The sequence below is a fragment of the Stegostoma tigrinum genome, chromosome 29, assembly GCF_030684315.1.
Source record: "Stegostoma tigrinum isolate sSteTig4 chromosome 29, sSteTig4.hap1, whole genome shotgun sequence".
Classification (NCBI taxonomy): domain Eukaryota; kingdom Metazoa; phylum Chordata; class Chondrichthyes; order Orectolobiformes; family Stegostomatidae; genus Stegostoma; species Stegostoma tigrinum.
Genome location: NC_081382.1, coordinates 45,632,774 through 45,660,192, shown reverse-complemented (window position 1 = coordinate 45,660,192; position 27,419 = coordinate 45,632,774). Strand labels below are relative to the sequence as shown.

Genomic DNA, 27,419 nt, shown 5'->3' with positions numbered 1-27,419 from the left:
AGTGCCCGCTCCCTCAGCACCGACCCTCCGGCAGTGCCCGCTCCCTCAGCACTGACCCTCCAACAGTGCCCGCTCCCTCAGCACCGACCCTCCGACAGTGCCCACTCCCTCAACACCGAACCTCCGACAGTGCCCACTCCCTCAGCACCGACCCTCCGACAGTGCCCGCTCCCTCAGCACCGACCCTCCGACAGTGCCCACTCCCTCAACACTGACCCTCCGACAGTGCCCACTCCCTCAGCACTGATCATCCGACAGTGCCCACTCCCTCAGCACCGACCCTCCGACAGTGCCCACTCCCTCAGCACCGACCCTCCGACAGTGCCCACTCCCTCAGCACTGACCCTCCGACAGTGCCCACTCCCTCAGCACTGACCCTCCGACAGTGCCCACTCCCTCAGCACCGACCCTCCGACAGTGCCCACTCCCTCAACACTGACCCTCCGACAGTGCCCACTCCCTCAGCACTGACCCTCCGACAGTGCCCACTCCCTCAGCACCGATCCTCTGACAGTGCCCACTCCCTCAACACTGACCCTCCGACAGTGCCCACTCCCTCAGCACCGACCCTCCGACAGTGCCCACTCCCTCAACACTGACCCTCCGACAGTGCCCACTCCCTCAGCACTGACCCTCCGACAGTGCCCACTCCCTGAGCACTGACCCTCCGACAGTGCGGCACTACTTTGGTATCTCTGTCTTTTTCTATGTCCTAAGTTCTGGATTTGGAATATGCATGAACCCCTGGCCGAGAGATAAATATGTTATTAATTAGCCAAGGCTGACACTAAGAAGGACATGGGCAACAGGTACCATGGGATCACCACCCCCTGCAAGTTCTAAGCCTCTATGTCACTCACCATCCTGACTTGGAAATATATTGCCTTCCCTTCACTGTCACAGAGTCAAATCCTGGAATTCCATCCCTCACGGCATTGTGGGCATAACCAATAACTCAAGCAGCTCCGGAAGGCACCTTAGCAACACCTTTTCCAATAAATTTTACTCCAGCCACAACACCCACAGCCTTTGTTTAATTTCAGTGAAACTATTCCTTATTTAGGTGTGTAAAATGAAACAAAGCAAACAAGAGGTGTGACAATCGGAGAATTGGTAAATAGTGAACAAAACACCGAGAGGTTTTACACAAAGGCACAGATAAAGACGTGCCCAGTATAATGGGCAAAATGAATATTGGCTTCAAGGTGAACTGAATGGTGCAGCAAATAGATGAAAGTGAACCTGATGGTTAAACAAATGAGGTTCCTGTTTAAATATCACAAAGAAAACAGAGAGGTTGGTAAGGAGGCTGCTGATTCGAAAAGGTCTAGTGAGAGTTTTCATAATGGGACTAAAAACACAAGGAAGTTTAGAAAGAGAAATACGGGAGAAGAGCATGATAAAACCAAAATCAAAATATTGAATCAGTAACCAACCTTGAATTTTACAGCTGATGGTGAGAGTGAGAGCAGGGATCAGAAGTGGAACACAGAATCAAACGTGATTAGTAAATGAATGAAAGGCATCTTCGGGGGTAGTTTCTCGCAGAGTGAGTCTGTGGGGTCAGGGATGGAGGTTGAGAGATTTCGATCAATGTGTAGGGTGACATGGAGAAGGTTGGGAATGACAATAAACCAAGTTCAATTGTAAAACTGAACACACGTCCCCTCCCCCCACTGCATCCCAAAACCAGCCCAGCTCTTCCCCTCCCCCCACTGCATCCCAAAACCAGCCCAGCTCTTCCCCTCCCCCCACTGCATCCCAAAACCAGCCCAGCTCTTCTCCTCCTCCCCACTGCATCCCCAAACCAGCCCAGTTCTTCCCCTCCCCCCACTGCATCCCAAAACCAGCCCAGCTCTTCCCCTCCCCCCACTGCATCCCAAAACCAGCCCAGCTCTTCCCCTTCCCCCACTGCATCCCCAAACCAGCCCAGCTCTTCCCCTCCCCCCACTGCATCCCAAAACCAGCCCAGTTCATCCCCTCCCCCCAAAGCATCCCAAAACCAGCCCAGCTCTTCCCCTCCACCCACTGCATCCCAAAACCAGCCCAGCCTGTCTCTGCTTCCCTAACTTGTTCTTCCTCTCACCCATCCCTTCCTCCCACCCCAAGTCGCACCTCCATCTACCTACTAACCTCATCCCACCTCCTTGACCTGTCCGTCTTCCCTGGACTGACCTATCCCCTCCCTACCTCCCCACCTATACTCTCCTCTCCACCTATCTTCTTTTCTCTCCATCTTCGGTCCGCCTCCCCCTCTCTCCCTATTTATTTCAGAACCCTCTCCCCATCCCCCTCTCTGATGAAGGGTCTAGGACCGAAACGTCAGTTTTTGTGCTCCTGAGATGCTGCTGGGCCTGCTGTGTTCATCCAGCTTCACATTTTGTTATCTTACACAAAATTTCCTTCTGCACTGTAACCATCCTGAAAGTCAAACAGGTGCCTGGTACAACAGATCTTCAGTGCTGCTGAAAAAGATACGGCTTTTTGTCTTCCAATCATCAGGGCAAATTGCAAGGGAGGGGCAAAGGAGGAAGGGCAGAAGGGAGAGACAGAGAATGGGAGGAGGAGGGAGTGAAAGAGAGGGGACAGAGGGAGGGATGGAGAGAGAGAAGAGGGGTGGGACATAGGAGGGAGGGGAAGCAGGACAGACAGGGAAGAAGGAGGGTGAGGGGTTGGGGAAGAAGATGGGACGGGTCAGCAGAGAGGGAAGGAAAATAAAGAGTCAAGAAAACAAAAGTAGTAACTTGCTTGTAAATAAATGTGGAATCTCTAGCTTAATGTTGCATGTGTTTACAAGCTACCATTTTTGGGTATGATGGGGGAATATAGTAGATGATATTTTAAATAAACACTGTGCCAATTGTTAGATTGGGATATGAGATGTAGTTGAGGTTATAGTGACTGCCTTTATTTCAGCTTTCTGTACGTGACATGGGAAAGCATCTGTGTGATGTTACCACTGTGTGGGAAGTGTGCTTAGAGTGATAGATGCCCATTTTGACGAAAACACCTTTGCAGCTTATGCTAACTAAAATACTGTGGTGTCTAAGCTACGACACTGAAAAGAAGTGGTAAATTTAATAGAGAGTCGGTAATGATTGAGGATGTTTGTACATTATTCTAATTCTGCTCAGTCCAAGTCCCTCATACGCCAACACAACAACAAAACAAAGAAAATTACAGCACAGGAACAGGCCCTTCGGCCCTCCAAGCCTGCGCCGATCAAGATCCTCTGTCTAACCTGTCATCTATTTTCTAACGGTCTGTGTCCATTTGCTTCCTGCCCATCCATGTACCTGTCCAAATATATCTTAAAAGACGCTAACGTGTCTGCGTCTACCATCTCCGCTGGCAACACGTTCCAGGCACCCACCACCCTCTGTGTAAAGAACTTTCCACGCATATCTCCCTTAAACCTTCCTCCTCTCACTTTGAACTCATGACCCCTAGTAATTGAGTCCCCTACTCTGGGAAAAAGCTTTTTGCTACCCACCCTGTCTATACCCCTCATGATTTTGTAGACCTCAATCAGGTCCACCCTCAATCTCCATCTTTCTAATGAAAATAATCCTAATCTATTCAACCTCTCTTCATAGCTAGCACCCTCTATACCAGGCAACATCCTGGTGAACCTCCTCTGCACCCTCTCCAAAGCATCCACTACCTTTTGGTAATGTGGCGACCAGAACTGTACGCGGGTACTCCAAATGTGGCCGAACCAAAGTCCTATACAACTGCAACATGACCTGCCAACTCTTGTACTCAATACCCCGCCCAATGAAGGAAAGCATGCCAAGTGCCTTCTTGACCACCCTATTGACCTGCGTTGCCACCTTCAGGGAACAATGGACCTGAACACCCAGATCTCTCTGTTCATCAATTTTCCCCTGGACTTTTCCATTTACTGTATAGTTCACCCTTGAATTTGATCTTCCAAAATGCATCACCTCGCATTTGCCTGGTGATATGACATTACTACATCACTGAATGAATGAACTAGTAAATAATAACTCAATCAGTAGCTCTCAGGAGGAATGGAACGAGGTCTCAGAAACAAGAGCAGCACCAAGGCCCATGGTTATTCCCCAGCCCAGCCTTACCAAAAGGCCCCAACACCCCAAATCATAGCTCCTGTAGCTCTCGAATACCCCATGGCACCCGTCACCGCAGTGTCCACATCTATACATTCACATCACACAATGTCAGGCAATGACCATCTCTAACAAGAGATAATCCAACCACCATACCTTACTATTAACTTCCTGGAGGTTACCATTCACCAGATTCTCAACTGGACTCACCACATGAATATAACGGCTACAAGAACAGGTCAGAGGCTAGGAATACTGGAGCGCGTAATCCACCTTGGATTCCCAGAGCCTGTCCACCATCTACAAGGCACATGTGATGGAATACTCTCCACTTGACTGGATGGGTGCGGCCCCAACGAGCACCCAAGAAGGGGCCGGCACGGTGGCTCAGTGGCTAGCACTGCTGCCTCACGGCATCAGGGACGGTGGTTCGATTCCACCCTCAGGTGACTGTTTGTGAGGAATTTGCACATTCTCCCCATGTCAGCGCGGGTTTCCTCCAGGTGCTCCGGTTTCCTCCCACAGTCCAAAGATGTGCAGCTTAGGTGGACTGGCCATGCTAAATTGCCCATAGTGTTCAGGGATGTATAGATTAGGTGGGTTATAGGGGGATGGGTCTAGGTGGGATGCTCCAAGGGTCAGTGTGGGTTTGTTGGGCCGAAGGGCCTGTTCCCACACGGTAGGGAATCTGTGACTCCAAGCTTTACAGCTCCAGGCCAAAGCAGCCCACTCGGTTGGCATTGTACCCACAAGCATTCCCTCTCTAATTGCACTGTGGATCAAGCCACAGTGGGAGGGCTACAGTGGTTCAAGAAGGCAGCTCACCCCCACCTTCTCAAAGGCAACGAGGGACGGGTAAGAAGTGCTGGCCCAGCCAGTGATGTCCACATCCCAGAAATGAATAGAAGAAAAACCCACTCCCTCCACCACTGATGTTGAGCAGCAGCAGTGTGTACCACCTACAAGATGCAGAAACTCACTAAATCTTGTCAAACATCACCTTCCAAACCCATGGCCACTTCCATCTGGAAGGACAACAGCAATAGATAGATGGAAACACCACCCCCTGCGAGTTGCCCTCCAAGCAATTCACCATCCTGACTTGGAAATTTATCGCCATTCTTTTAGTGTCCCAGGGTCAAAATCCTGGAATTCCTTTCCGAAGGGCATTGTGGGTCACCCTACAGCACATGGGCTGCAGTGGGTCAAGAAGGCAGCTCCCCACCACCTTCTCAAGGGGAAGGTAAGAATAGACAATAAATGCTGGTGATGCTCACACCCCATGAATGAATGAGAAAAAAACTGCTCTCACTGGCCCTTGCATTCTGCTCCTGCTGGTAGCCATAAACTTTCCAATAGTTTCAAACTGTTTGGCCAAGGGAAGTTTAGAAATTCACACGCAGGCACTAACTCACAGGCATCTCAAACCAACATTTAAAGGTCTGCTCTTGGCAGTATGTGTTCAACCCCTGCCTAATGCTGGCGCTCACCGACATGAGGCGTTTGTATTCGTCCAGTCGTTGCTTGTTGGAGGCTATGAAGAGGCCACCATTTTCAATCCAACCAGTGTGTAACCCAGTCTCCTCCCCAAGGTCTTTACTGACCACATCCCTCGTGTGCTTGAGCAGCTCAATCTCCGTGTCACTGGGCCGTAACTGCCACAGGAGACCTGCAGAAATCAGAAATACCCAGACAAAATAATGCAGGAGGGGGAAGTAGGTGACATTCATGTGGAGAATTCTCAATGATGCTACCCAGAAACATATCAGACTTGGAGTGGAAGCAGACTGATAGAGCGCGATGCTCCCAAGGTTTGGGGATTTCATTACATGAGAGAGTCGCACAAATTCAACTTGCATTCAAGTGGGAAGATTTCTCTTGATGGTGGGCAGGGTGTGACAAAACAAGAGATTAAGGGTGATTGAAGGATTCAATAAAAAGAAAGCAGTTCATGGCCTGAGGGAAATCCAGGACAAGGGACAGAAACTTAAACTGTGAGCTGGGCTGTCAGGAAGCAATTCCTCAAACAAACGGGATTGGGAATCTGGACCTCTCTTCTCCCATCCCCACCTCCTCAATAATACTACTGAGTTTGGGGATGAACTGGAAATGTCAAACCTGGGACTGCTGGGTTCTGTTTTTTTGAGTGGTTTTGGGGAGAGACAGGGTTATGATACAGATTCACCATGATTAAAACAAATGCTATGGAGGTGGTGAATGGCCATTGGAGCAAAGTTCTCCCTGTGACATGCACTTCCCATCCTCCTGACTCCTCCACTCCCCATGGCTGTCAGTCTGTCTAATACCACCCTTACCAGCAGTGTGCCACGTGGTCCCTGACGTCAGCTGGTCTCGCTCGAGCAGGACCACGTCAGCGATGCCCATTTTTGCCAAATGGTACAAGGTGTGGCATCCTAGGCTGCCACCTCCCATGATCACCACATCAGCATGCTTTGGCAATGGCTTAGTTGAGGTGCTTGATGCTGATGTATCCTGTTTGAGAAACTTGCTGGAGGGCACATTCCGCTCTGCTGTGGTGCCCCAAGGAGCTGAGGTGCTCAAGTATCGTAGCAAGGATTTGGACAGAAATATCCACGGATTCCTACAAAAGGTCGCTATGCAGGAAGTAGAGGTCAGGCAGATCATGGTGACCTGTAAATCAATGAAACAAACTTTAGCTTTGTGGCTCCCAGTCCTGCAATACCCCAACTTTTAAATTCCTACACTGTGTTCAAATCATTCAAAGGTCTCCCCCTCCCTATCTCTGCCATCCCATCTGACCCCCATGCCCCCCTAATCTCTGCCACCCCCCTCCATTCCCTGCACCCCTCCTTATCTCTGCCACCTCTGCCCTCCAGTCCCCATGCCCCTTCTATCTTTGTAACTTTACCTCGCCCCCTACACCCCTCCCTATCTAGAATTACTGTGTATTATTGACATGAGCATGGAGCTACATCCCATGAACTATCACCTTTTCCTTCAATTACACTAACTTGTTTCATGCACAAACACCCCACAACCCCTTCCCCCTTTCCCACTCTGCGCAACACTTTCTTTCTCTTCATACTACTCCTCCTCCTTCCCAATATACCATGCTGTACTTAAAGGGGAAAGGTTTATATCAGTTGTTACAAACTGTGCGTGACAGGACAACATTCAACTGGGAGCTGGATTTAATTTGCCTGTTAAGCCTGTGCTGCAGACGCCGAAAGCACACAGGTACAGCAGGGAATCAGCAAGGCTGATAGAATGATGGTAGGGGTTTGGAATATAAGAGTAGCGAAGTTTTACTGCAACTGTATAAGGTGATGGTGAGAGCACATCTAGGATACTGTGAACAGTTTTGGTTCCTTTATTTAAGGAAAGATATTATTTCATTGGAGGCAGTTCAGAGAGGGTTCACTGGGATGACCCTGGTATGGAGGGATTGCCTTATGAGGAAAAGCTAAATAGAATGGGACTCTACTCACTGCAGTTTATAAGAATAAGAGTGATGCTCCCCTTCAAACTTATAAGCTCCATCCTTTCTCAAATGTGAGGCCCAAAACTGCTCACAATATTCCAAATGCAGTCTGACCAGTAGCCTTGTACAACCTCAGCAGTACATCTTGTTTCTATTCATTCGATGGATGTGGGCATCATTACTAGGCCAGCATTTCCTGCCCCTCACTAGTTGCCCTTGACAAGGTGGTAGTGAGCTGCCTTCTTAAACTGCTGCAGTCCACCTGTGTAGGGTGACCCTCAATGCCCTTAGGGAGGGAATTCCAGGATTTTGACCCAGTGACACTGAAGGAATGGCGATACATTTCCAAGTCAGGGTGGTGTGTGGCTCAGAGGGGAACTTGCAGGGGGTGGTGCTCCCATGTGTCTGCTGCCCCTGTCCTTCTAGATGGAAGTGGTCGTGGGTTTGGAAGGTGCTGTCTGAGGATCTTTGGTGAATTTCTTCAGTGCATCTTGTAGATAGTACACACTGCTGTGACTGAGCATTGGTGGTAGAGGGAGTGGATGTTTGTGGATGTGGTGTCAATCAAGTGGGGACTGCTTTGTCCTGGATGGTGTCAAGCTTCTTAAGTGTTGTTGGATCTGCCCCATCCAGACAAGTGGGGAGTATTCCATCCCATTCCTGACTTGTGCCTTGTAGATGGTGGACAGGGTTTGGGGAGTCAGGAGGTGAGTTACTCACCGCAGTATTCCCAGCTTCTGGCCTGATCTTGTAGTCACTGTGTTTATGTGGCGATTCAAGTTGAGTCTCTGGTCAACGATGACACCCAAGATGTTGATAGTGGGCGATTCAGTGATGGTAACACCTTTGAATGTCAAGGGATGGTGATTAGATTGTCTCCTATTGGTGACGGTCATAGCCTGGCATTTGCGTGGCCTGAATGTCATGCGCCAGTTGTCAGCCCAAGCCTGGATATTGACCAGATCTTGTTGCATTTGAACATGGACAGCCTCAGTATCTGAAGAATCATGAATGGTACTAAACACTGTGCAATCAGTACATCCCGTGCTCTTATATTCTAGTCTACTTGAAATGAATGCAAGTATTACATTTGCCTCCTTAACTACCAACAGAATTTGCATATTAACCTTAAGCGAATCCTAAAACAATATTCCTAAGTCCCTTTGTATATCAGGCTTCCAAACCCTTTCCCTATTTAGAAGATCATGCATGTCTCTATCCTTCCTACCAAAGTGCATAACCTCAAATTTTCTCATGTTGTCTTCAATCTGCCACTTCTTTCCCCACTCTCCTAACCTGTCTGAATTCTTCTGCAACTTTACCACTTCTTCAACAGTTCTTATTCCTGCACCTATCTTTGTGCCGTGATGTGGAGGTGCCAGTGTTGGACTGGGGTGGACAAAGTCAGAAATCTCTTGACACCAGGTTATAATCCAACAGATTTATTTGAAAACAAGCTTTCAGAGCTTCTCTCTTTCTTCAGGTGTTAGTGAGAGATGTAGTATCAGACACAAAAGTTATAAGTAAAAGATCAAAGGTTCACACCATTGATGAAGATATGCTAAACAAATCTGTTTGCTGTTAAATCTTTAATCAGTTAGAAGGTTCTAATTGAATAAAAATTATCAGTGTAAAGTAGAGGTGACATTTTAGGTTAGGCAATGCATTTTAGATGTAAGACCTTGTTTAGAATCTGTTTGTGTTTTAGTTTGGAGTCAGACCGATCTTATTTCTAAAGTAGGAATTTAGAAAACACATTATTGACTGATTGTTTCGAAGCTGTGTGCTTTTTGAACAAAATAGAATGTATCTGCAAATATAAACTCACTACATAGATTCATGTGTGTGTTCTCCAAATGCAGCCTGTCCAGAGCACTAAAGAGCCTCAGAAGTATATTTCTGCTTTTATATTTAAGTATTCTCAAAATAAATGCTAAAATTGCATTTGCCTTCCTAACTACTGACTCAACCTGCAAGTTTACCTTGAGAGAATCTTGGATGAGAACTCTCAAGCTTCTTTGTACTTCAGACTTCTGAATTTTCTCCCCATTTAGAAGATAGTCCATACCTCTATTCTTCCTACCAAAGTGCATGACCTCACACTTTCCCACATTGTACTCCATCTGCTACTTCTTTGCCCATTCTCCTAACCTGTCCAAATACTTCCGCAGCCTCCCCACATCCTCAAAACTACCTGTCCCTCCACCTACCTTCGTATCATCCATAAACTTAGCTGGAATGCCCACAGTCCCTTCATCTAGATCATTAATGTATAAAGTGAAAAGTTGTGGTCCCAACACTGACTCTTGTGGAACACCACTTGTCACCGGCTGCCATCCTGGGAAAGACCCTTTTATCCCCACTCTCTGCTTTCTGCCAAACAGCCAATCTTCTATTCATACTAGTACCTTGCCTCGAACTGCACGGGCCCTCATCTTACTCAGAAGCCTTCTGCATGACCCCCTGTTAAAGGCCTTCTGGAAGTCCAGTAGATAATGTCCATTGGCTCTCCTTGGTCTACACTGCTCATTACTTCCTCAAAGAATTCTAGCAGATTTCTCAGGCATGACCACCCCTTGATGAAGCCACGCTGACTTTGCCCAATTTTACCATGCACTTCCAAATATTCAGAAATCTCATCCATCACAATGGACTCCAATACCTTCCCAATGTCTGAGGTCAGGTTAATCGGCCTGTAATTTTCAGTCTGTTGCCCCATTCCCTTTTTAAACAGCAGTGTCACATTAGTGATTTTCCAGTCCTCTGGGACCCTTTCTGACTCTAGCGATTCCTGAAGGATCACCACTAAAGCTTCCACTATCTCTTCAGTAATCTCCTTAAAACTCAAGGGTGTAGTCTATCTGGTCCTAGTTATTTATCCACCTTCAGACCATTCAGTCTTTCTAGCACCTCACTGCACAACACTAAATCCATTCAGCCTCACAACCTCCCTTCCTAACACCGCTGAGAGCGGTCCTACCCTGAAAAGCCATTCTAAGAAGGGAACTTACCACAAGCCAGGGCAATTAGGAAGGGGCAATAAACGTTGCCCTTGCCAATATTGTCCACATCCCTAAATGGGGAGACTGTTGAATGCACTACGAGTGGTGACAGTGTGTAGTGTGGCAAAATAACAGTCGATGGTGAAGCAAATAACACGTTATTACTGATAGAGAAAGGACAGGATAATATACTGGTTGGACTGAATATCTCTATTTGTTCTCTATATCTTATATAAGCAAACAGTAGAACCAGTTTGATGGTCTGAATAGCCTCCTCTTATTCACATGAATATAAATATAGAGTGTAAAATTAGCCTTGGTGAGCTATTGGTTCTTGGGGGCCTTTGGGATCTTAGGCAGACTGCTTCAGCTCAAAGCTGATGGTCTGATTACAATGTATTTAGAAAGAATTGGACAAGAAACAAATGTAACAATATGGGAACTTACTGTTACAATGGCAACTACAATGATACAATATATTCAGCAGAGTCAGGGAACACAGTTCAGGAGCTCTTAAAGCCCTTCAATACTTCAGCTGCCAATTTGGGGGGATGATTTCCGGGGCAAAAGTGTAGAGTACTGTCAATGGAGGAGTCACATTATTCTGATATAGACCCAGATAACAGGGAAGGAGAGGGGGAGGAATTCCTGAAAGATATCTAAGTAAACGTTTTTGAGTTTTTCAACCCAGTCTCGAAGGTGTCAGGCCACCATTTGTAAACAGGGTGAATGGTTTGCAAAACACCCCGACTCCATCCCTCTGGTTGCTGGCCGCTCTGAGTTACCATTCACTCCCATTCTCACGTTACGGTATTCAGTCTGCTGCAGTATTCCACTGAAGATTGAACAACACTTTATCTTCCAATCTGGTAATTGGAAAGAGATAATGGGAACTGCAGATGCTGGATGATCCGAGATAACAAAGCGTGCAGCTGGATGAACACAGCAGGCTGTGCTCCTCTGATACTGCTCGGCGTGCAGTGTCCGTCCAGCTCCACACTTCGTTACCTGGTACTTGCAAAGTCCTTTGGACTCGATATTGAATTCAACAACTTCAGACCATGAGCTGGGTCCTCCATTTTGACGTTTTCCTGCCATATGTTAGTCTTAATCTTGCTTTCTCTCTGAATTATTCTGCCATGAACACGATGCATTCGTGTTTGTCTTTTAACTATGGCCATTGCCAGCCTTGGCCTGTCACTGCCAGCACCGAGAGAAACCGAATTCATCCCGGGAAGCCGCGGCAGTTAGTGACCGGGATAACCAAGTGTGAGGCTGGATGAACACAGCAGGCCCAGCAGCATCTCAGGAGCACAAAAGCTGACGTTTCGGGCCTAGACCCTTCATCAGGGAGGAGTTCATCAGAGAGTTAGTGACCGGATTGGGATTTGGAAAATAAACATTAACGTCTCCGAGAATAAGAAGTGCAGATGCAGGAGTCAGTGTGGAGCTGGAGAAACACAGCAGCGTCAGGCAACATCAGACGGGAGGTTTCATCAGAAAAAGATCGCAACCCGAAACGTCGGCTTTCCTGCCCGGGCTGCTGCGTCCCTCCAGCTCCACACTCGGTTTGTCTCCAACTCCCCGGGAAGTCGCCGCCGATTCCCGGGAGAAGGAAGAATAACGCGAGTGGGAGACGATCCCCCCCCTCAGCCCAGGTGTCCCGCAGCCACTCACCCTCCGCCTCCGCCTCAGCCGCAAAGTGCAGCCCGCATCCCCCCGCGGGCCAGAGGCCGTCGCGGCGGTGGGGGCTGGGGAGCCAGGCTGGCTGCTGGCGGATTGAGCCGGATCGCCAAACCCTGCAATATAAGGTCAGCTCGAAAATAAGCAGTGGGCCTGTGCAGTGCTAATGTGGGGATCGCGGTAAAAAATAAGGGTAACTCCATACCACCAATGGTCTGTCAGAAAGAGAGGGTTAACTTTGAAGGCTGGCTAGAAGAAACAGCGTACAGACTCACTCGATACAAGCTGTCATAGTTCTTGTCTGACTATGGGACCATCCCACATGCAACTACAGGGATAGCGCTGACAGAATTGCTAATACGGAGAAGACTCCATACCAGTTTAAATCTGACCTAAACTAAAAACTGAAAGAACAGTGGATGCTGTCACTCAGGAACAAAAACGGAAGTTGCTGCAAAGGCTCAGCAGGTCTGGCAGCATCTATGAAGAAAAAGTTAATATTTCAGGGTCCAGTAACCCTTTCTCTCTCTCCATGAATGCTGCCTGAGCTGCTGTGATTTCCAGCATCTTTAATTTTCCTCAGAATGAATTTCTTAATTGAGGCTGACCAATCAGGGAGCCCTGATGGGCAGCTCTAAACACCAAGAAAATCTGAGATAACAAAATGTGAGGCTGGATGAACACAGCAGGACGAGTAGCATCTCAGGAGCACAAAAGCTGACGTTTCGGGCCTAGGCCCTTCATCAGAGAGGGGGATGGGGTGAGGGAACTGGAATAAATAGGGAGAGAGGGGGAGGCGGACCGAAGATGGATTGAGGTGAAGATAGGTGGGGAGGAGACAGACAAGAGGCCAGGATGGAGCAAGTAAAGGCGAGTGTAGGTGGGGAGGTGGGGAGGGGATAGGTCAGTCCAGGGCGGATGGAGAGGTCAAGGAGGCGGGATGAGGTTAGTAGGTAGGAAATGGAGGTGCCGCTTAAGGTGGGAGGAAGGGATGGGTGAGAGGAAGAACAGGTTAGGGAGGCAGAGACAGGTTGAACTGGTTTTGGGATGCAGTGGGTGGGGGGGAAGAGCTGGACTGGTTGTGTGGTGCAGTGGGGGGAGGGGACGAACTGGGCTGGTTTTGGGATGTGGTGGGGGAAGGGGAGATTTTGAAGCTGGTGAAGTCCACATTGATACCATTAGGCTGCAGGGTTCCCAAGCAGAATATGAGTTGCTGTTCCTGCAACCTTCGGGTGGCATCATTGTGGCACTGCAGGAGGCCCATGATGGACGTGTCATCTAAAGAATGGGAGGGGGAGTGGAAATGGTTCGCGACTGGGAGGTGCAGTTGTTTATTGCGAACCGAGCGGAGGTGTTCTGCAAAGCGGTCCCCAAGCCTCCGCTTGGTTTCCCCAATGTAGAGGAAGCCACACCGGGTACAGTGGATGCAGTATACCACATTGGCAGATGTGCAGGTGAACATCTGCTTGATGTGGAAAGTCTTCTTGGGGCCTGGGATGGGGGTGAGGGAGGAGGTGTGGGGGCAGGTGTAGCATTTCCTGTGGTTGCAGGGGTAAGTGCCCGGTGTGGTGGGGTTGGAGGGGAGTGTGGAGTGGACAAGGGAGTCACGGAGAGAGTGGTCTCTCCGGAATGCAGACAGGGGAGGGGATGGAAAAATGTCTTGGGTGGTGGGGTCAGATTGTAGATGGCGGAAGTGTCGGAGGATGACGCGTCGAATCCAGAGGTTGGTGGGGTGGTGTGTGAGGATAAGGGAGATGCTATTTTGGTGGTTATTGCGGGGGCGGGGCGTGAGGGATGAGTTGTGGGAAATGCGGGAGACATGGTGGGGGGGCGGGGGGAGTTGTGGTCCTTGAAAAACAAGGACATCTGAGATGTACAAGAGTGGAATGCCTCATCCTGGGAGCAGATGCGGCGGAGGCGGAGGAATTGGGAATAGGGGATGGAATTTTTGCAGGAGGGTGGGTGGGAGGAGGTGTATTCTAGGTAGCTGTGTGAGTCGGTGGGCTTGAAATGGACATCAGTTTCTAACTGGTTGCCTGAGATGGAGACTGAGAGATCCAGGAAGGTGAGGGATGTGCTGGAGATGGCCCAGGTGAACTGAAGGTTGGGGTGGAAGGTGTTGGTGAAGTGGATGAACTGTTTGAGCTCCTCTGGGGAGCAAGAGGCGGTGCCGATACAGTCATCAATGTAACGGAGGAAGAGGTGGGGTTTGGGGCCTGTGTAGGTACATATTCACTCTGAGAACTCACACTGAGGGTGCTGGATCAGTGTCAAGGACTCTCCATGTATTAATAAAGGGTGACTTGGTGACAGGATACGAGCCTCTGGGGAGGCATTTCCGCTTATTTTTTGTGAGGTGGTGGTGAGGGTTAAGAAATAATTAGGTCAGTTTTCTTTCCAGAAATATGTCTTCGTATCTGCTTCTATCTCTTCTGGCACTGTATTCCAGGCACCTACCACCTGTGTAAATAAAACCTAGCCCCTCAGCATAAACCTGTGCCCCTTAGTATTAGACATTTCTGCCCTGGGGACAAACACACTAGCTACCCATATCTCCTATAATGTGACCTAACTAAAGTTTTATGCAGCTGCAACATGGCTTGTCAACCGTTATACTCAACACCCCGACTGATAAAGGCAAGTGTGCCATACTGCGTTCTTTGCCATCTCATCCATTGGCTTTGTCACTTGCGGGGATTGTGGACACGGCCCCAAGATCCCTCTGTATATCAATGCTCCAAAGGGTCTTGCCATTTACTGGATACTTTGCTTTTGCATTTGACTTCCAAATTGCATCATCTCACACTTGTCCAGATTAAATTCCATCCACCATTTCTCCACCTAACTTTCCAAATGATCTATATCCTTTGACAAGCTTCTCCTCATTTCATAGATTCCTCTTTTTCCTGTCTGATTCTATCGGCCGAAGATTTAGTCACAATAGAATCAAGAAGCAATTCCGAATGTTCCTCCCATAATGTCTCAGTTTCTTTATATCCATTACTTGTTCCACCACTCTTGGACAGGCCAGTACTTTTAAACTTTGCCAAATAATTTCCCGCTATAAAATCAATCCGTTCATAGGTATTTGCTTTACTATTCCAACTACATCTTCATTTACAGTGTTACTGTTTAATCCAAGCCTTCCTTCATTCAGGGACTAGCAGAGAAAAGTGAATAGAATACAGTTAGCTGACACTGGAGACTTTCCATAACCTCAACAAGAGAGAGAGAGATAGTAACAGATTTTTTTGGTCTTTTATTTGCAGCCTGCTGATTCCTTTTTACACTAGTCCCACACAGGGCATGGTCACCTGGTCAGAAACCAATCAGAAGAGTGTCATCAAGCAGTTTTCCTTTTGTTCAGGACCGATTGGATCAGAGGTTTCTATTTCTACTCTCACCGTTACAGAAAAAGAAAAGTTACATTATATACTAAAGGCCCATCACTCCCTGGTGATGATCTCCTAGAAACTCTTCAGTCAGGCAGAAGATACAGAATCCTGAACACATGCATGAGCAGGTTCAGGAACAGCTTCTTTCCAGCTGTTATCAGACTGTTGAAAGGACTCTAGTCTCTAATGGTGACCTGCGATGTAACCTGTGTGCCTCAAAGTCTTTTTGATATTTGCAACTTTTGCTTGTTGTGATCTGTCTATACAGCTTGTAAACAAAGCTTTTCACTGTATTTAGGTTCACCTGACAATAAAAATTAATCAATCAATCAATACAACATACAATGTGTTCTAGTAAACATGATTTTTCAAACTGCTGCCATCTCTACAGACTCCATGGTTTAAAACAGCATTTTGTTGTTCAGGCCACAGTCCAAAAATCAAAATAAAGACAAAATATTTACATGGAGAGGAAACAACATTCAAAAATGAATTTCATCAATGTGGCACACTGATAACAAAAATAATAGAAGGCATCCATTCATCCTTACATCCCTGCCGCAATTTAAATCTTATAGAATCTTTTGACATCTTATCATTTGGTACTATGTTATCTTCACCACTGATGTGAACAAACTGTAAACCAAATGATTGAAACAGTAGGCTTAATCTGAACAGTCTTCGAAATTTTCCATCAACAAGTATTTCTCAGAAAGAGGAAATGTGTTAGCTCAGACACACAATCTCTTATTCCAAATAAACAGAATGTCAATGTAGGACAATAACAGTCAATTTCTGTATCTAAATTATCAATTGAAACAGAAAACAAACATTCATTTTGTTCCACAGGGAATTCCTCTGCCTCAATGTCTGGAATTATACTAAGTTAACCTAGCTCCCAGGTCAATGCTCTTGGATTAAAGATTGGGTCCTTCCATGATTCTAACTCAGCTAAGAATGCCAGTATTCCTCGTTCAATAAAGTCATCGTCAACTAGAAACATTTTCCCAAATTATATCAATGATATTTTCATTGAATTGCACAGAATTGACCTGTCCCCAGCACCTTTGGCAAAAGTACTATTTCCTGCGCACCAGGAACAAAATGTAACCCAGAGGTATTGTTGGATTTGCTGAAGGATACTGATGATTCCTAATGGTCTTAACTGGACAAACTTTTGTTGTCCATCACTGTTTATCACAGGGTTATTCACAGCCATTCCACATTCCTGAGTTAGGACTTCATATTCAGTCCCTTTATCTCTTCTTTCAAGCAAAACTGTGATTCGTTTATTTAATTAGACTTTTCCACTGAATTGATGACCCATTAGCCATTGGACTGATCACTGTGTACATTAGAAAATGCCTCGAACCTTTTCTTGTAAATTGTTCCATTTCTGAAACCTCTTTTGGACATTTGATAATTACGGGTGAAGTTATAACTTTTGCACCATAACCAGATGTTGATAGTCAGCTTTGAAAGCTTTTTGGATTCAGTGGCCAAAAACCCTCCTGTAAAAACAAAGAAACAGAAGCAAGGCGGACCATAAAGCTTTTGAGCCTGCTCTGCCATTCAATATGATGAAGGCCAATCTTCACCTTAATGCCACTTTCCCACCCCCGCTCCCTTTTCCCATAGCCCGAAATTCTGGAGATACTAAAAGTTCAGTCTAATCACAGTCTTAAATAAATGATGGAGCATTGAATGCTTTGAGGCAGAGAATTCCAAAGACTCACAGCCTTTAGAATACAGACATTTCTCTTCAGCCATATCCGAAATGATCATCTCCTAACCCTGAAACGGTGACCCCTGTTCTGGGTTCCCCACTAGTCGAAACAGACTTGCAACATTCTACCTGTCAACCCCTTTTAGATTCTTAAATAAAAACAGAGTGCTGGAAAAACTCAGGAGGTCTGGCAGTATCTGTGGAGACAGAAACAGAATTACTGTTGAATTCAGGTACACTTCTTCAGAATGTCTTTACAGTCATACTGGACCTGAAGTATTAACTCTGTTTCTCTTGCCACAGGCACTGCCTGACCTACTGAAGTTCTTGATATTTATTTCAGATTTCCAGATTACTTTTATTCCTTTCAGTACTTTTTCCCAGCTCATTGCAATTCCCTTTCTTTATGTGGAATTCCAACAAATATCGATCCAATTGGTTCAGGCTTTCATCATAGCACAGTATAGAAGGTCTACCAAATCATGAGGGGTATAGAAGGTCTACAAATTCATGAGGGTATAGACAGGGTGAATAGCAAAAAGCTTTTTCACCAGAGTGGGGGACTCAATTACTAGGGGTCATGAGTTCAAAGTGAGAGGAGGAAAGTTTAAGGGGGATATGCGTGGAAAGTTCTTTACACAGAGGGTGGTGGGTGCCTGGAACGCGTTGCCAGCAGAGGTGGGAGACGCAGACATGTTAGCGTCTTTTAGGATATATTTGGACAGGTACATGGATGGGCAGGGAACAAATGGACACAGAAAATAGATGATAGGTTAGACTGTGGATCTTAATCGGCGCAGGCTTGGAGGACTGAAGGGCCTATTCCTGTGCTGTAGGTTTCTTTGTTTCATAAGCTCCCTTACCCCAGTGAACAATACAGTGAATGTTTTGAGTAATGCCTCCAATGTCAGCACATCCTTCCTTAAGTATGGAGACCAAAAATTGCACACAGTATTCCCAGATGTCAAAAAACAACTGAATCAATCTCAATCAAAATGAAAACCTCTTGTTCCCACATTGTAATCCAGCTGCCACCTCACTGCTCATCATCACAGCTTACATCCCCATGTACATTTGTATCATCAGTAAATGCAGATACATTTCTTCCTGTCTCTTTGTCTAAGTCATTAATATCGATTGTAAATAGCTGAGGACCCAGCGTCGAAACTTGTAAAACTTCACAATCACATTCTGTCAACTTGAAAATGCTCCACTCATCTCTACTGACTACTCCCTGTTAATGAACCAATCCCTTTTCCATGTGGACACAAGAAACCAACTCCATTAGCCTGTATCTTGTGTATTAACAGTTGTGATAGGCACCGACTAGGAAAATGACGTCTTGCAGTCCTGACATATACTGATCTTCAATTAGATAGTGGTTTGGGCATTAAAAGAAAACTCAGTAGCCTGAGAAATATGAAGCAACACTTGCAAGAGTCAATATATAATGTGAGCAGAGAAATCAGTCTTACAAGGAGATCCGAGATAACAAAGTGTGGGGCTGGATGAACACAGCAGGCCAAGCAGCATCTCAGGAGCACAAAAGCTGACGTTTCAGGCCTCGACCCTTCTTCAGAAAAGAGGGATCCTTACAAGTGGATCCTCATTTCTGCATGTGTAGCTTGTGTTTGAAAGTTCCATGTAGTGACTGGATCATGCTCAATCACACCATTCAGAAAATTAGAAGAAACAGTTGCTTTTATTTCCTGTTTTGTGAAAGGTACAGTCTTTGAAATGCAATCACGGTTTGATCAGCTTCTCGGCCTCAGTATACTCCCAGTGCAGTGAGAGTGCTGTGACTTGTGCCGAAACCTTTCCCCGCTCCCCAACTCCAAGCAGCAACACAGATTCTCCCAGTCTCTTCAAACCAGCTGCTTTCTGTGTGTTAGCCAGTGCAAATAATTGTACCAATTTACATTTTCAATTCATTCCAAAACAAATTGAGTGATAATTTTAAACTATAATTCCATTTAACCCACAATAAATCCAAATATATACACTGGCATAAGCCTAAAAACATTTCTTAAAATATTCACATACATTGTGGCATTGCTACTGGGTAAAATAATTACAAATGACTTTTAGAAAGGGTTCTTATGTGCCATGTCCCCCTCACACATTCACTCACAGGCACACCTCATGTACAAACACACATTGTCCACCAGACATTCAAACACTCATATACAGCCCTCCACAATCACCTGAACATTACTCCAGTTCTGATTGGTTGTTCTAAACAAAGAATTTATATACAACATAGGGAATCTTTTGATAACCAATCCAAAAATCGTTAGAAGAGTCATCTCTAAAAAGCCGGAAGTTTGCTGAAAACTAATTTGCCATCAGCCCGAGAACAAGGATCAGATTCTGGATCCTGGATGTTGGAATGTGCAAAATAAACGGTCCCTGTAGAGAAAGTGAGGTCTCAGCGACCAATCACGGCATCCCTTCCTCATCAACGTATGTTGAAGGAAACCAGCCAACCTGTCAGAAAGAAAAGGACCAATCAGAGCCTTGGGTTCAGTGAGTGAATCCAGCATGTGACCAGGGATTCAGTGCTATCACTGATCCAGTTTACAATATAACAAAATGTGAGGCTGGATGAACACAGCAGGCCAAGCAGCATCTCAGGAGCACAAAAGCTGACGTTTCGGGCCTAGACCCTTCATCAGAGAGGGCGATGGGGAGAGGGAACTGGAATAAATAGGGAGCGAGGGGGAGGCGGACCGAAGATGGAGAGTAAAGAAGATAGGTGGAGAGAGTGTAGGTGGGGAGGTAGGGTGGGGATAGGTCAGTCCAGGGAAGACGGACAGGTCAAGGAGGTGGGATGAGGTTAGTAGGTAGCTGGGGGTGCGGCTTGGGGTGGGAGGAAGGGATGGGTGAGAGGAAGAACCGGTTAGGGAGGCAGAGACAGGTTGGACTGGTTTTGGGATGCAGTGGGTGGGGGGGAAGAGCTGGGCTGGTTGTGTGGTGCAGTGGGGGGAGGGGATGAACTGGGCTGGTTTAGGGATGCAGTAGGGGAAGGGGAGATTTTGAAACTGGTGAAGTCCACATTGATACCCCGCCCACGGCCGACGGAACCCCGCCCACGGCCGACGACCTCATCGCTCCGCCCACAACCTCCACAGCCTGCAACCCCAGAGAAGACAGCCACACTGAGCCCTGCCGCATCTTCACCATCCCCCCAGACCTCCCACTGACTGAGGACGAACGGTCAGTCCTGAGCAAGGGGCTCACCTTTGTCCCCCTACAACCACACATCAACGAATACCAGTCACGGTTGGATAGAGAGCAGTTTTTCCGCCGTCTTCGCCTGCATGCCTACTTCTTCAACCGGGAACCCAACCCTCCTTCCACTGACCCCTTCACCCGCTTCCAACACAAGTCCTCCTCCTGGACACCACCCCCAGGCCTCCTACCCTCCCTCGACCTCTTCATCTCCAACTGCCGTCGAGACATCAACCGCCTCAACCTCTCCACCCCTCTCACCCACTCCAACCTCTCCCCCGCAGAACGGGCAGCCCTCCGCTCCCTCCGCTCCAACCCCAACCTCACCATCAAACCCGCAGACAAGGGTGGCGCAGTGGTAGTATGGCGCACTGACCTCTACATCGCCGAGGCCAGACGCCAACTCTCCGACACCACCTCCTACCGCCTCCTCGATCATGACCCCACACCCGAGCACCAAACCATCATCTCCAACACCATTCATGACCTCATCACCTCAGGGGACCTCCCACCCACAGCCTCCAACCTCATTGTTCCCCAACCCCGCACGGCCCGTTTCTATCTCCTTCCCAAAATCCACAAACCTGCCTGCCCTGGTCGACCCATCATCTCAGCCTGCTCCTGCCCCACCGAACTCATCTCCACCTATCTGGACTCCATTTTCTCCCCTTTGGTCCAGGAACTCCCCACCTATGTCCGTGACACCACCCACGCCCTCCACCTCCTCCACGACTTCCAATTCCCTGGCCCCCAACACCTCATATTCACCATGGACGTCCAGTCCCTGTACACCTGCGTTCCGCATGGAGATGGCCTCAAGGCCCTCCGCTTCTTCCTGTCCCGCAGGCCCGACCAGGCCCCCTCCACCAACACTCTCATCCGCCTAGCTGAACTCGTCCTCACACTCAACAACTTCTCTTTTGACTCCTCCCACTTCCTACAGACTAAGGGGGTAGCCATGGGCACCCGCATGGGCCCCAGCTATGCCTGCCTCTTTGTAGGTTACGTGGAACAGTCCCTCTTCCGCACCTACACAGGCCCCAAACCCCACCTCTTCCTCCGGTACATTGATGACTGTATCGGCGCCGCCTCTTGCTCCCCAGAGGAGCTCGAACAGTTCATCCACTTCACCAACACCTTCCACCCCAACCTTCAGTTCACCTGGGCCATCTCCAGCACATCCCTCACCTTCCTGGACCTCTCAGTCTCCATCTCAGGCAACCAGCTTGTAACTGATGTCCATTTCAAGCCCACCGACTCCCACAGCTACCTAGAATACACCTCCTCCCACCCACCCTCCTGCAAAAATTCCATCCCCTATTCCCAATTCCTCCGCCTCCGCCGCATCTGCTCCCACGATAAGACATTCCACTCCCGCACATCCCAGATGTCCAAGTTCTTTAAGGACCGCAACTTCCCCCCCACGGTGATTGAGAACGCCCTTGACCGCGTCTCCCGCATTTCCCGCGACACATCCCTCACACCCCGCCCCCGCCACAACCGCCCCAAGAGGATCCCCCTCGTTCTCACACACCACCCCACCAACCTCCGGATACAACGCATTATCCTCCGACACTTCCGCCATTTACAATCCGACCCCACCACCCAAGACATTTTTCCATCCCCTCCCCTGTCTGCTTTCCGGAGAGACCACTCTCTCCGTGACTCCCTTGTTCGCTCCACACTGCCCTCCAACCCCACCACACCCGGCACCTTCCCCTGCAACCGCAGGAAATGCTACACTTGTCCCCACACCTCCTCCCTCACCCCCATCCCAGGCCCCAAGATGACATACCACATTAAGCAGAGGTTCACCTGCACATCTGCCAATGTGGTATACTGCATCCACTGTACCCGGTGCGGCTTCCTCTACATTGGGGAAACCAAGCGGAGGCTTGGGGACCGCTTTGCAGAACACCTCCGCTCAGTTCGCAACAAACAACTGCACCTCCCAGTCGCAAACCATTTCCACTCCCCCTCCCATTCTCTAGATGACATGTCCATCATGGGCCTCCTGCAGTGCCACAATGATGCCACCCGAAGGTTGCAGGAACAGCAACTCATATTCCGCCTGGGAACCCTGCAGCCATATGGTATCAATGTGGACTTCACCAGTTTCAAAATCTCCCCTTCCCCTACTGCATCCCTAAACCAGCCCAGTTCATCCCCTCCCCCCACTGCACCACACAACCAGCCCAGCTCTTCCCCCCCACCCACTGCATCCCAAAACCAGTCCAACCTGTCTCTGCCTCTCTAACCGGTTCTTCCTCCCACCCATCCCTTCCTCCCACCCCAAGCCGCACCCCCAGCTACCTACTAACCTCATCCCACCTCCTTGACCTGTCCGTCTTCCCTAGACTGACCTATCCCCTCCCTACCTCCCCACCTACACCCTCTCCACCTATCTTCTTTACTCTCCATCTTCGGTCCGCCTCCCCCTCTCTCCCTATTTATTCCAGTTCCCTCCCCCCATCCCCCTCTCTGATGAAGGGTCTAGGCCCGAAACGTCAGCTTTTGTGCTCCTGAGATGCTGCTTGGCCTGCTGTATTCATCCAGCCTCACATTTTGTTATCTTGGAATCTCCAGCATCTGCAGTTCCCATTATCTCCAGTTTACAATATCCAGTTTGTGCCGTGGATTTGACAGCACAGGTCCATGTTCAAATACAAGAGCGTGGATGGGCAAGTTATGGGGGGAGGAGGATGGAGGGAGAGGGATGTGGGTGATGGGATGGGTAATGAGATAAGAGAGGGATTGGGGGGGGTTTGGAGGAGGGGGGGTTTGGAGGTGGGGAGGAGTGGGGTTTTGGGGGTGGGGAGGAGTGGGGGTTTGGGGGTGGGGAGGAGGGAGGTGAGGGGGATGGGGTGGTGGAAGTGTCAGGGGAGGGGCTGGGGATCGTTAAGTTTATTCAAGGTTGTGATAGATTCTTAATCAAGAAAGGTATCAAAGATTATGGGGAAAGGCAGGAAAATGGAGTTGAGGATTATCAGATCAGCCATGATCTCATTGAATGGCACAGTTGACTGGATGGACTGAATGGCCTCCTTCTGCTCCTGTCTCTCATAAAATGAAAAATTGATAGTTGCTTCAAAAAGAGTAAGAGTAAAGGTTATGGTGAGTGTGATTAGAGTTTGTGGCAAACTAAAATGTGCGGGGAGTGAGATGGGAAAGAACAGAATTTGAAAGGTTAAGTGGAGTGAGGAGGAGCTTGGGACTAGTTTGGTGGTTATTAAAGGATCAGACAGTGACTGAGAGTTTGGGATTAGACAGGATTCATTGTGTAGAGAGTGGTTTTGGAGTTGGAACATTCTCTTATTCCTGTTGCATTCCAACACACCTTTCCATTTGCTTCACCTTTCCACCAGCCCTGGTCACCCCCGATCTTATTGAAGATCTTCACAGTGTCTCCTTCCTGAAGTGACAGCTCACGCATATCACGAGCTGCAAAGTTATATCGTGCTGTTGCCATGCCAATGGGTCGGGGGTTAAACACTGCATGGAGACATTAAAAAATGACTTCAGCAAAACGTTAAGAAAGCTTAATTAAAATGTCAATAACCTTTCTCAAGGGTGAAATAATAAAAACAGGGGCTGACTGTTCACAATGGCATCTCCAGACTATATTTTCCTTTCATGCAAGATAATGTTGATAAAGACAGTTAATTCTCATCAGTACAGCTAAAGTTCACAATGCAACAGATTATTTCAAGAGCTGATTTTTAAGCCTCAAATGAAAGAAAAGCAAGACAAGGGCAAGAGAAATACCTTGCCTGAAGTCATGACTAGGATTTTCCAACAGCCAGACAGTCATTATTCCAGGATAAGTGGGGACTGCACAAGGGGATCCTGCGGATTCCCTATTGGAGCAGCGTCTGAAGGAACTACCAAACGAATTTGAAGATTCCACTGGGAATTCCCCTGCACGGAACTCTCCAAATGTCACCATTTAAATCACAGAATTCAGAAATTAAGCAGTTACTCAGGAAAGGTTAAACCATCAAATATATTTTCTAACACCTGAGTAAGTATTTAACTACTTAAAGGCAGAGAAATACAGGAGCTAGGAAGAGTAAGCTATCGGCTCCTTCAAGTGTACTCCACCACTCAATAAGATTATGGCCAATCATTCAACTCAGTCCACATTCCTGCTTTACTCCATATCCGTTTGATCCCTTTAGCCCTTTGAATATTTGAAGGAGTTAGATATAATTCTGTGTTTTGGCCTCAATTGCTTTCTGTGGCAGAGAATGCCACAGGCTCCCCTGTCTCTGGGGGAAAGATATTTCTCCTCATTTCAGTCCTGTATCTTTGCTAAATCACATCACTGTATCCTTAGAGCATGACCCCTGGCTCGAGCCTCCTGGCTCACCAGGAATATCCTTCCTGCATTTTCTCTGTATAGTCCTGTTCGAATATCAGGGATGAGATTCCCCTCATTCTCCTTGAAATACAGGCTTATCTGATCCAGTATCTTTTCATATGTCAGCCCTGCCATCCCAGGAGTCAGTCTGGTAAACCGCTGCATTCCCCCAGTGCCAGAACATCCTTCCTCCGATAAGGAAAACCAAGTTTGCACATAATATTCGTGGTGTGATCTCACCAAGGCCCTGCATAATTGCAACATAACAAATCCTTTACTCAAATCCTCTCACTGTGAAAACTAACATACCATTTACCTTCTTTACTGCCCACTGCATTTGCTCACTTACTTTCAGTGACTGGTGTATAAGGACACCCAAGTCTCACTACACATTCCCCTTCCCCAGTCCAACACTATTCAGGTAATAATCTGCCTTTCTGCTTTTGCTCTCAACGTGGATAATCTCACATTTATCCATATTATATTGCATCAGCCATACTTCTGCCCACTCACTCAGCTTGTCTAAAACACGCTGAAGCATCTCTGCATTCTCCCAACAGCTTACCCTCCCACCCAGCTTTGTACTGCCTGCAAATTTGCAGATAACACATTTAGTTCCCTCACATAAATAATTAACGTGTAAATAAATAGCTGGGGTCCAAGCACCGATCCCTGTGGACCCCACTAATCACTGCCTGCCACTCTGAAAAAGACCTGTTTACTCCTATTCTTTGCTTCCTGCCTGCTAACGTGTTCTCTGTCTTTGTCAGTACCCTACCCCCAATCCCATGCATTCTACGTTTACATGATAACCTCTTCTGTGGGACCTTATCAGAAAGCCTTTTGAAAGTCCAAGTAAATCACATCCTCTGGCTCCTCCTCATTAACCTAAGTACATCCTTGAAAAATTTGTCAAGCATGATTTCACTTTTGTAAATCCATGTTGACTGTCTGATTCTGTCAATGTTTTCCCATATTTTACCTCAGACACTCCCAATTACTTTTATTACAATTATCCCAGTCACTGACCCAACAACCCCAGTAACTGACACCTGGAGTTCCTTGTTCTGAACCCTACTCCTCCCCTTTACCCGCTCTGGAACTATGCCACTCTACCCCGACACCACACCCAATGTCCCTGTTTCCAGAATAGACTCCCACCCTCCCTTGACCTTCACTAAACACAGTATCATATGCCTGGCCCCCTTGCCACCAATCCACTGGCACATAACCCCTGCCCCCAGGCACTGTACCCAGATGGCATCCTAACCTCATACTTGCCTTATGTACGTAATACTTGACAGCAGTTCTCAAAGCCACAGTCTGGGATTCTACACCTTTAAATGTCAGCACACACAGTGACCCCTGGAGAAAGGGGGTGTGGTCTGCCTTCGCCCTGACATATCTGCACTATCAGGGAACTGCTGGATTGGAAGGAGCCCTGACCTCACAGAAATAAGGAGCTCCCTCCTTGCTTAAAAAAATGGGCAGGGCAGTGAGCCAATCTACATAAGATTGTCACTCCTCAAAAAATCCAGCCCGATATTGTCCTCCAAACTTCTTTTGAGAAAGACTTCACCTGCTAAATTACTTCACTGTGTATTCACAATGATGGCTACACTTTTAGTCGTGCCCCACTGGCAAATAATGGAGCTGCAAAAATTGGTGTCTCTCTTCACTACAGGGGTAGAGCAGGGGGTGACAGCAAGGAAAGTCTTTACAAGGCACGTGCAAAACTAATTTTCTCTTGACCCTATACTGTGCTTCAGATGGTGCAGGGAAAGTGAGTCTCAACCTATCCAACAGTTTCAAGGTCTGAAGTCTCTAGCCTTGCCCATCATGCTACTGCTGTGAAGGTGGGGTCTCAGTCATTTGTGACACTTTAATGGTGACTCTGAGGAGAAGAGGACGAAACAAAGGGAGATGTACCTGACCAGAAAGGAGCAGAGTTCTGAGACGCAACACTGAAGCCCTGAGGACTAAGAAAAGCAAAGTTGTAGGAAGAGGAGGAGGATGCTGCAGAGGGTTAGAAAAAGAGGAACAGTCAGTACATGAAGAAATATTAAACAGCAAATCAGGTCAAGCAATATTAAAATACAAGGCAAAAAAACAACAATAATTTTCAGCAAAATCTGTTATTGAAGTGGAGGCCCCAGATTTGAGTAAAATCGTAGAATGTCAATAAGTGGCCGCACTCAGTGTGAAGAGAAGTAGCAGCTGGCCTGGGCAGGTTGTGACATGGTAGAAGGGATACAGTAGAACTGTGTCAGCTAAGGCAGGATAATAAACTGGCACGATCAATATAAGGGACGATTTGGTGCCTTGAGCCTGCTCCACTGTTCAATACGATCATGGCTTATCCTGGGCTTCAACTCATCATCCCACCCACTTATCCCCATATCCTTCGGTTCCTGCTGTGCCCATCTCCTCCTGCAGTAGATCTCCTGTCTCTGGAGGTCAAACTTGTT

The 27,419-nt window shown here is 47.6% G+C and overlaps 3 protein-coding genes across 12 annotated transcripts in view; 1 reads left to right on the top strand and 2 right to left on the bottom strand.

Moving 5' to 3' along the window:
• Window positions 1-12,614, bottom strand: part of sardh (sarcosine dehydrogenase) — a 135,077-nt gene extending 122,463 nt beyond the window's left edge. For 2 of the 5 annotated variants that reach the window (XM_059638235.1, XM_059638239.1), the window contains exons 1-4: window positions 12,234-12,361; window positions 8,275-8,398; window positions 6,407-6,743; window positions 5,582-5,760 (exon numbers count right to left, since the gene is read on the bottom strand). In XM_059638235.1, coding sequence (XP_059494218.1) covers window positions 5,582-5,760; window positions 6,407-6,737 — 510 coding nt within the window. In that variant the 5' untranslated portion in view covers window positions 6,738-6,743; window positions 8,275-8,398; window positions 12,234-12,361. Of the gene's footprint in view, window positions 1-5,581; window positions 5,761-6,406; window positions 6,744-8,274; window positions 8,399-12,233; window positions 12,362-12,444 lie in introns of those variants that run through there. The other 3 variants (XM_059638237.1, XM_059638236.1, XM_059638238.1) reach the window with 3 other exon arrangements.
• LOC125465286 (uncharacterized) lies at window positions 10,203-15,959 on the top strand. Its single transcript, XM_059638307.1, has 5 exons — window positions 10,203-10,232; window positions 11,248-11,425; window positions 11,744-11,823; window positions 11,907-12,367; window positions 15,509-15,959. Exons 1-5 carry the CDS (start codon window positions 10,203-10,205, stop codon window positions 15,708-15,710), a joined length of 951 nt encoding a protein of 316 aa, XP_059494290.1. The 3' UTR covers window positions 15,711-15,959.
• A 3,102-nt stretch (window positions 15,960-19,061) lies between these two features.
• vav2 (vav 2 guanine nucleotide exchange factor) overlaps window positions 19,062-27,419 on the bottom strand; it is a 188,033-nt gene continuing 179,675 nt past the window's right edge. For 4 of the 6 annotated variants that reach the window (XM_059638209.1, XM_059638210.1, XM_059638204.1 and 1 more), the window contains 3 exons: window positions 26,881-26,967; window positions 23,929-24,083; window positions 19,062-19,847 (listed from right to left, as the gene is read on the bottom strand). In XM_059638209.1, the coding sequence (XP_059494192.1) occupies window positions 19,800-19,847; window positions 23,929-24,083; window positions 26,881-26,967 (290 nt within the window). In that variant the 3' untranslated portion in view covers window positions 19,062-19,799. The remainder of the gene's footprint in view (window positions 19,848-23,928; window positions 24,084-26,880; window positions 26,968-27,419) is intronic. The other 2 variants (XM_059638207.1, XM_059638208.1) reach the window with 1 other exon arrangement.

Coding starts and splice junctions, on each gene's coding strand:
- LOC125465286 (XM_059638307.1), top strand. CDS start 10,203: ATGGACTCCAATACCTTCCCAATGTCTGAG. Junction 10,233..11,247: donor ATACCTTCCCAATGTCTGAG/GTCAGGTTAATC, acceptor TTTTCAACCCAG/TCTCGAAGGTGTCAGGCCAC. Junction 12,368..15,508: donor GCCAAACCCTGCAATATAAG/GTCAGCTCGAAA, acceptor TTTTATTTGCAG/CCTGCTGATTCCTTTTTACA.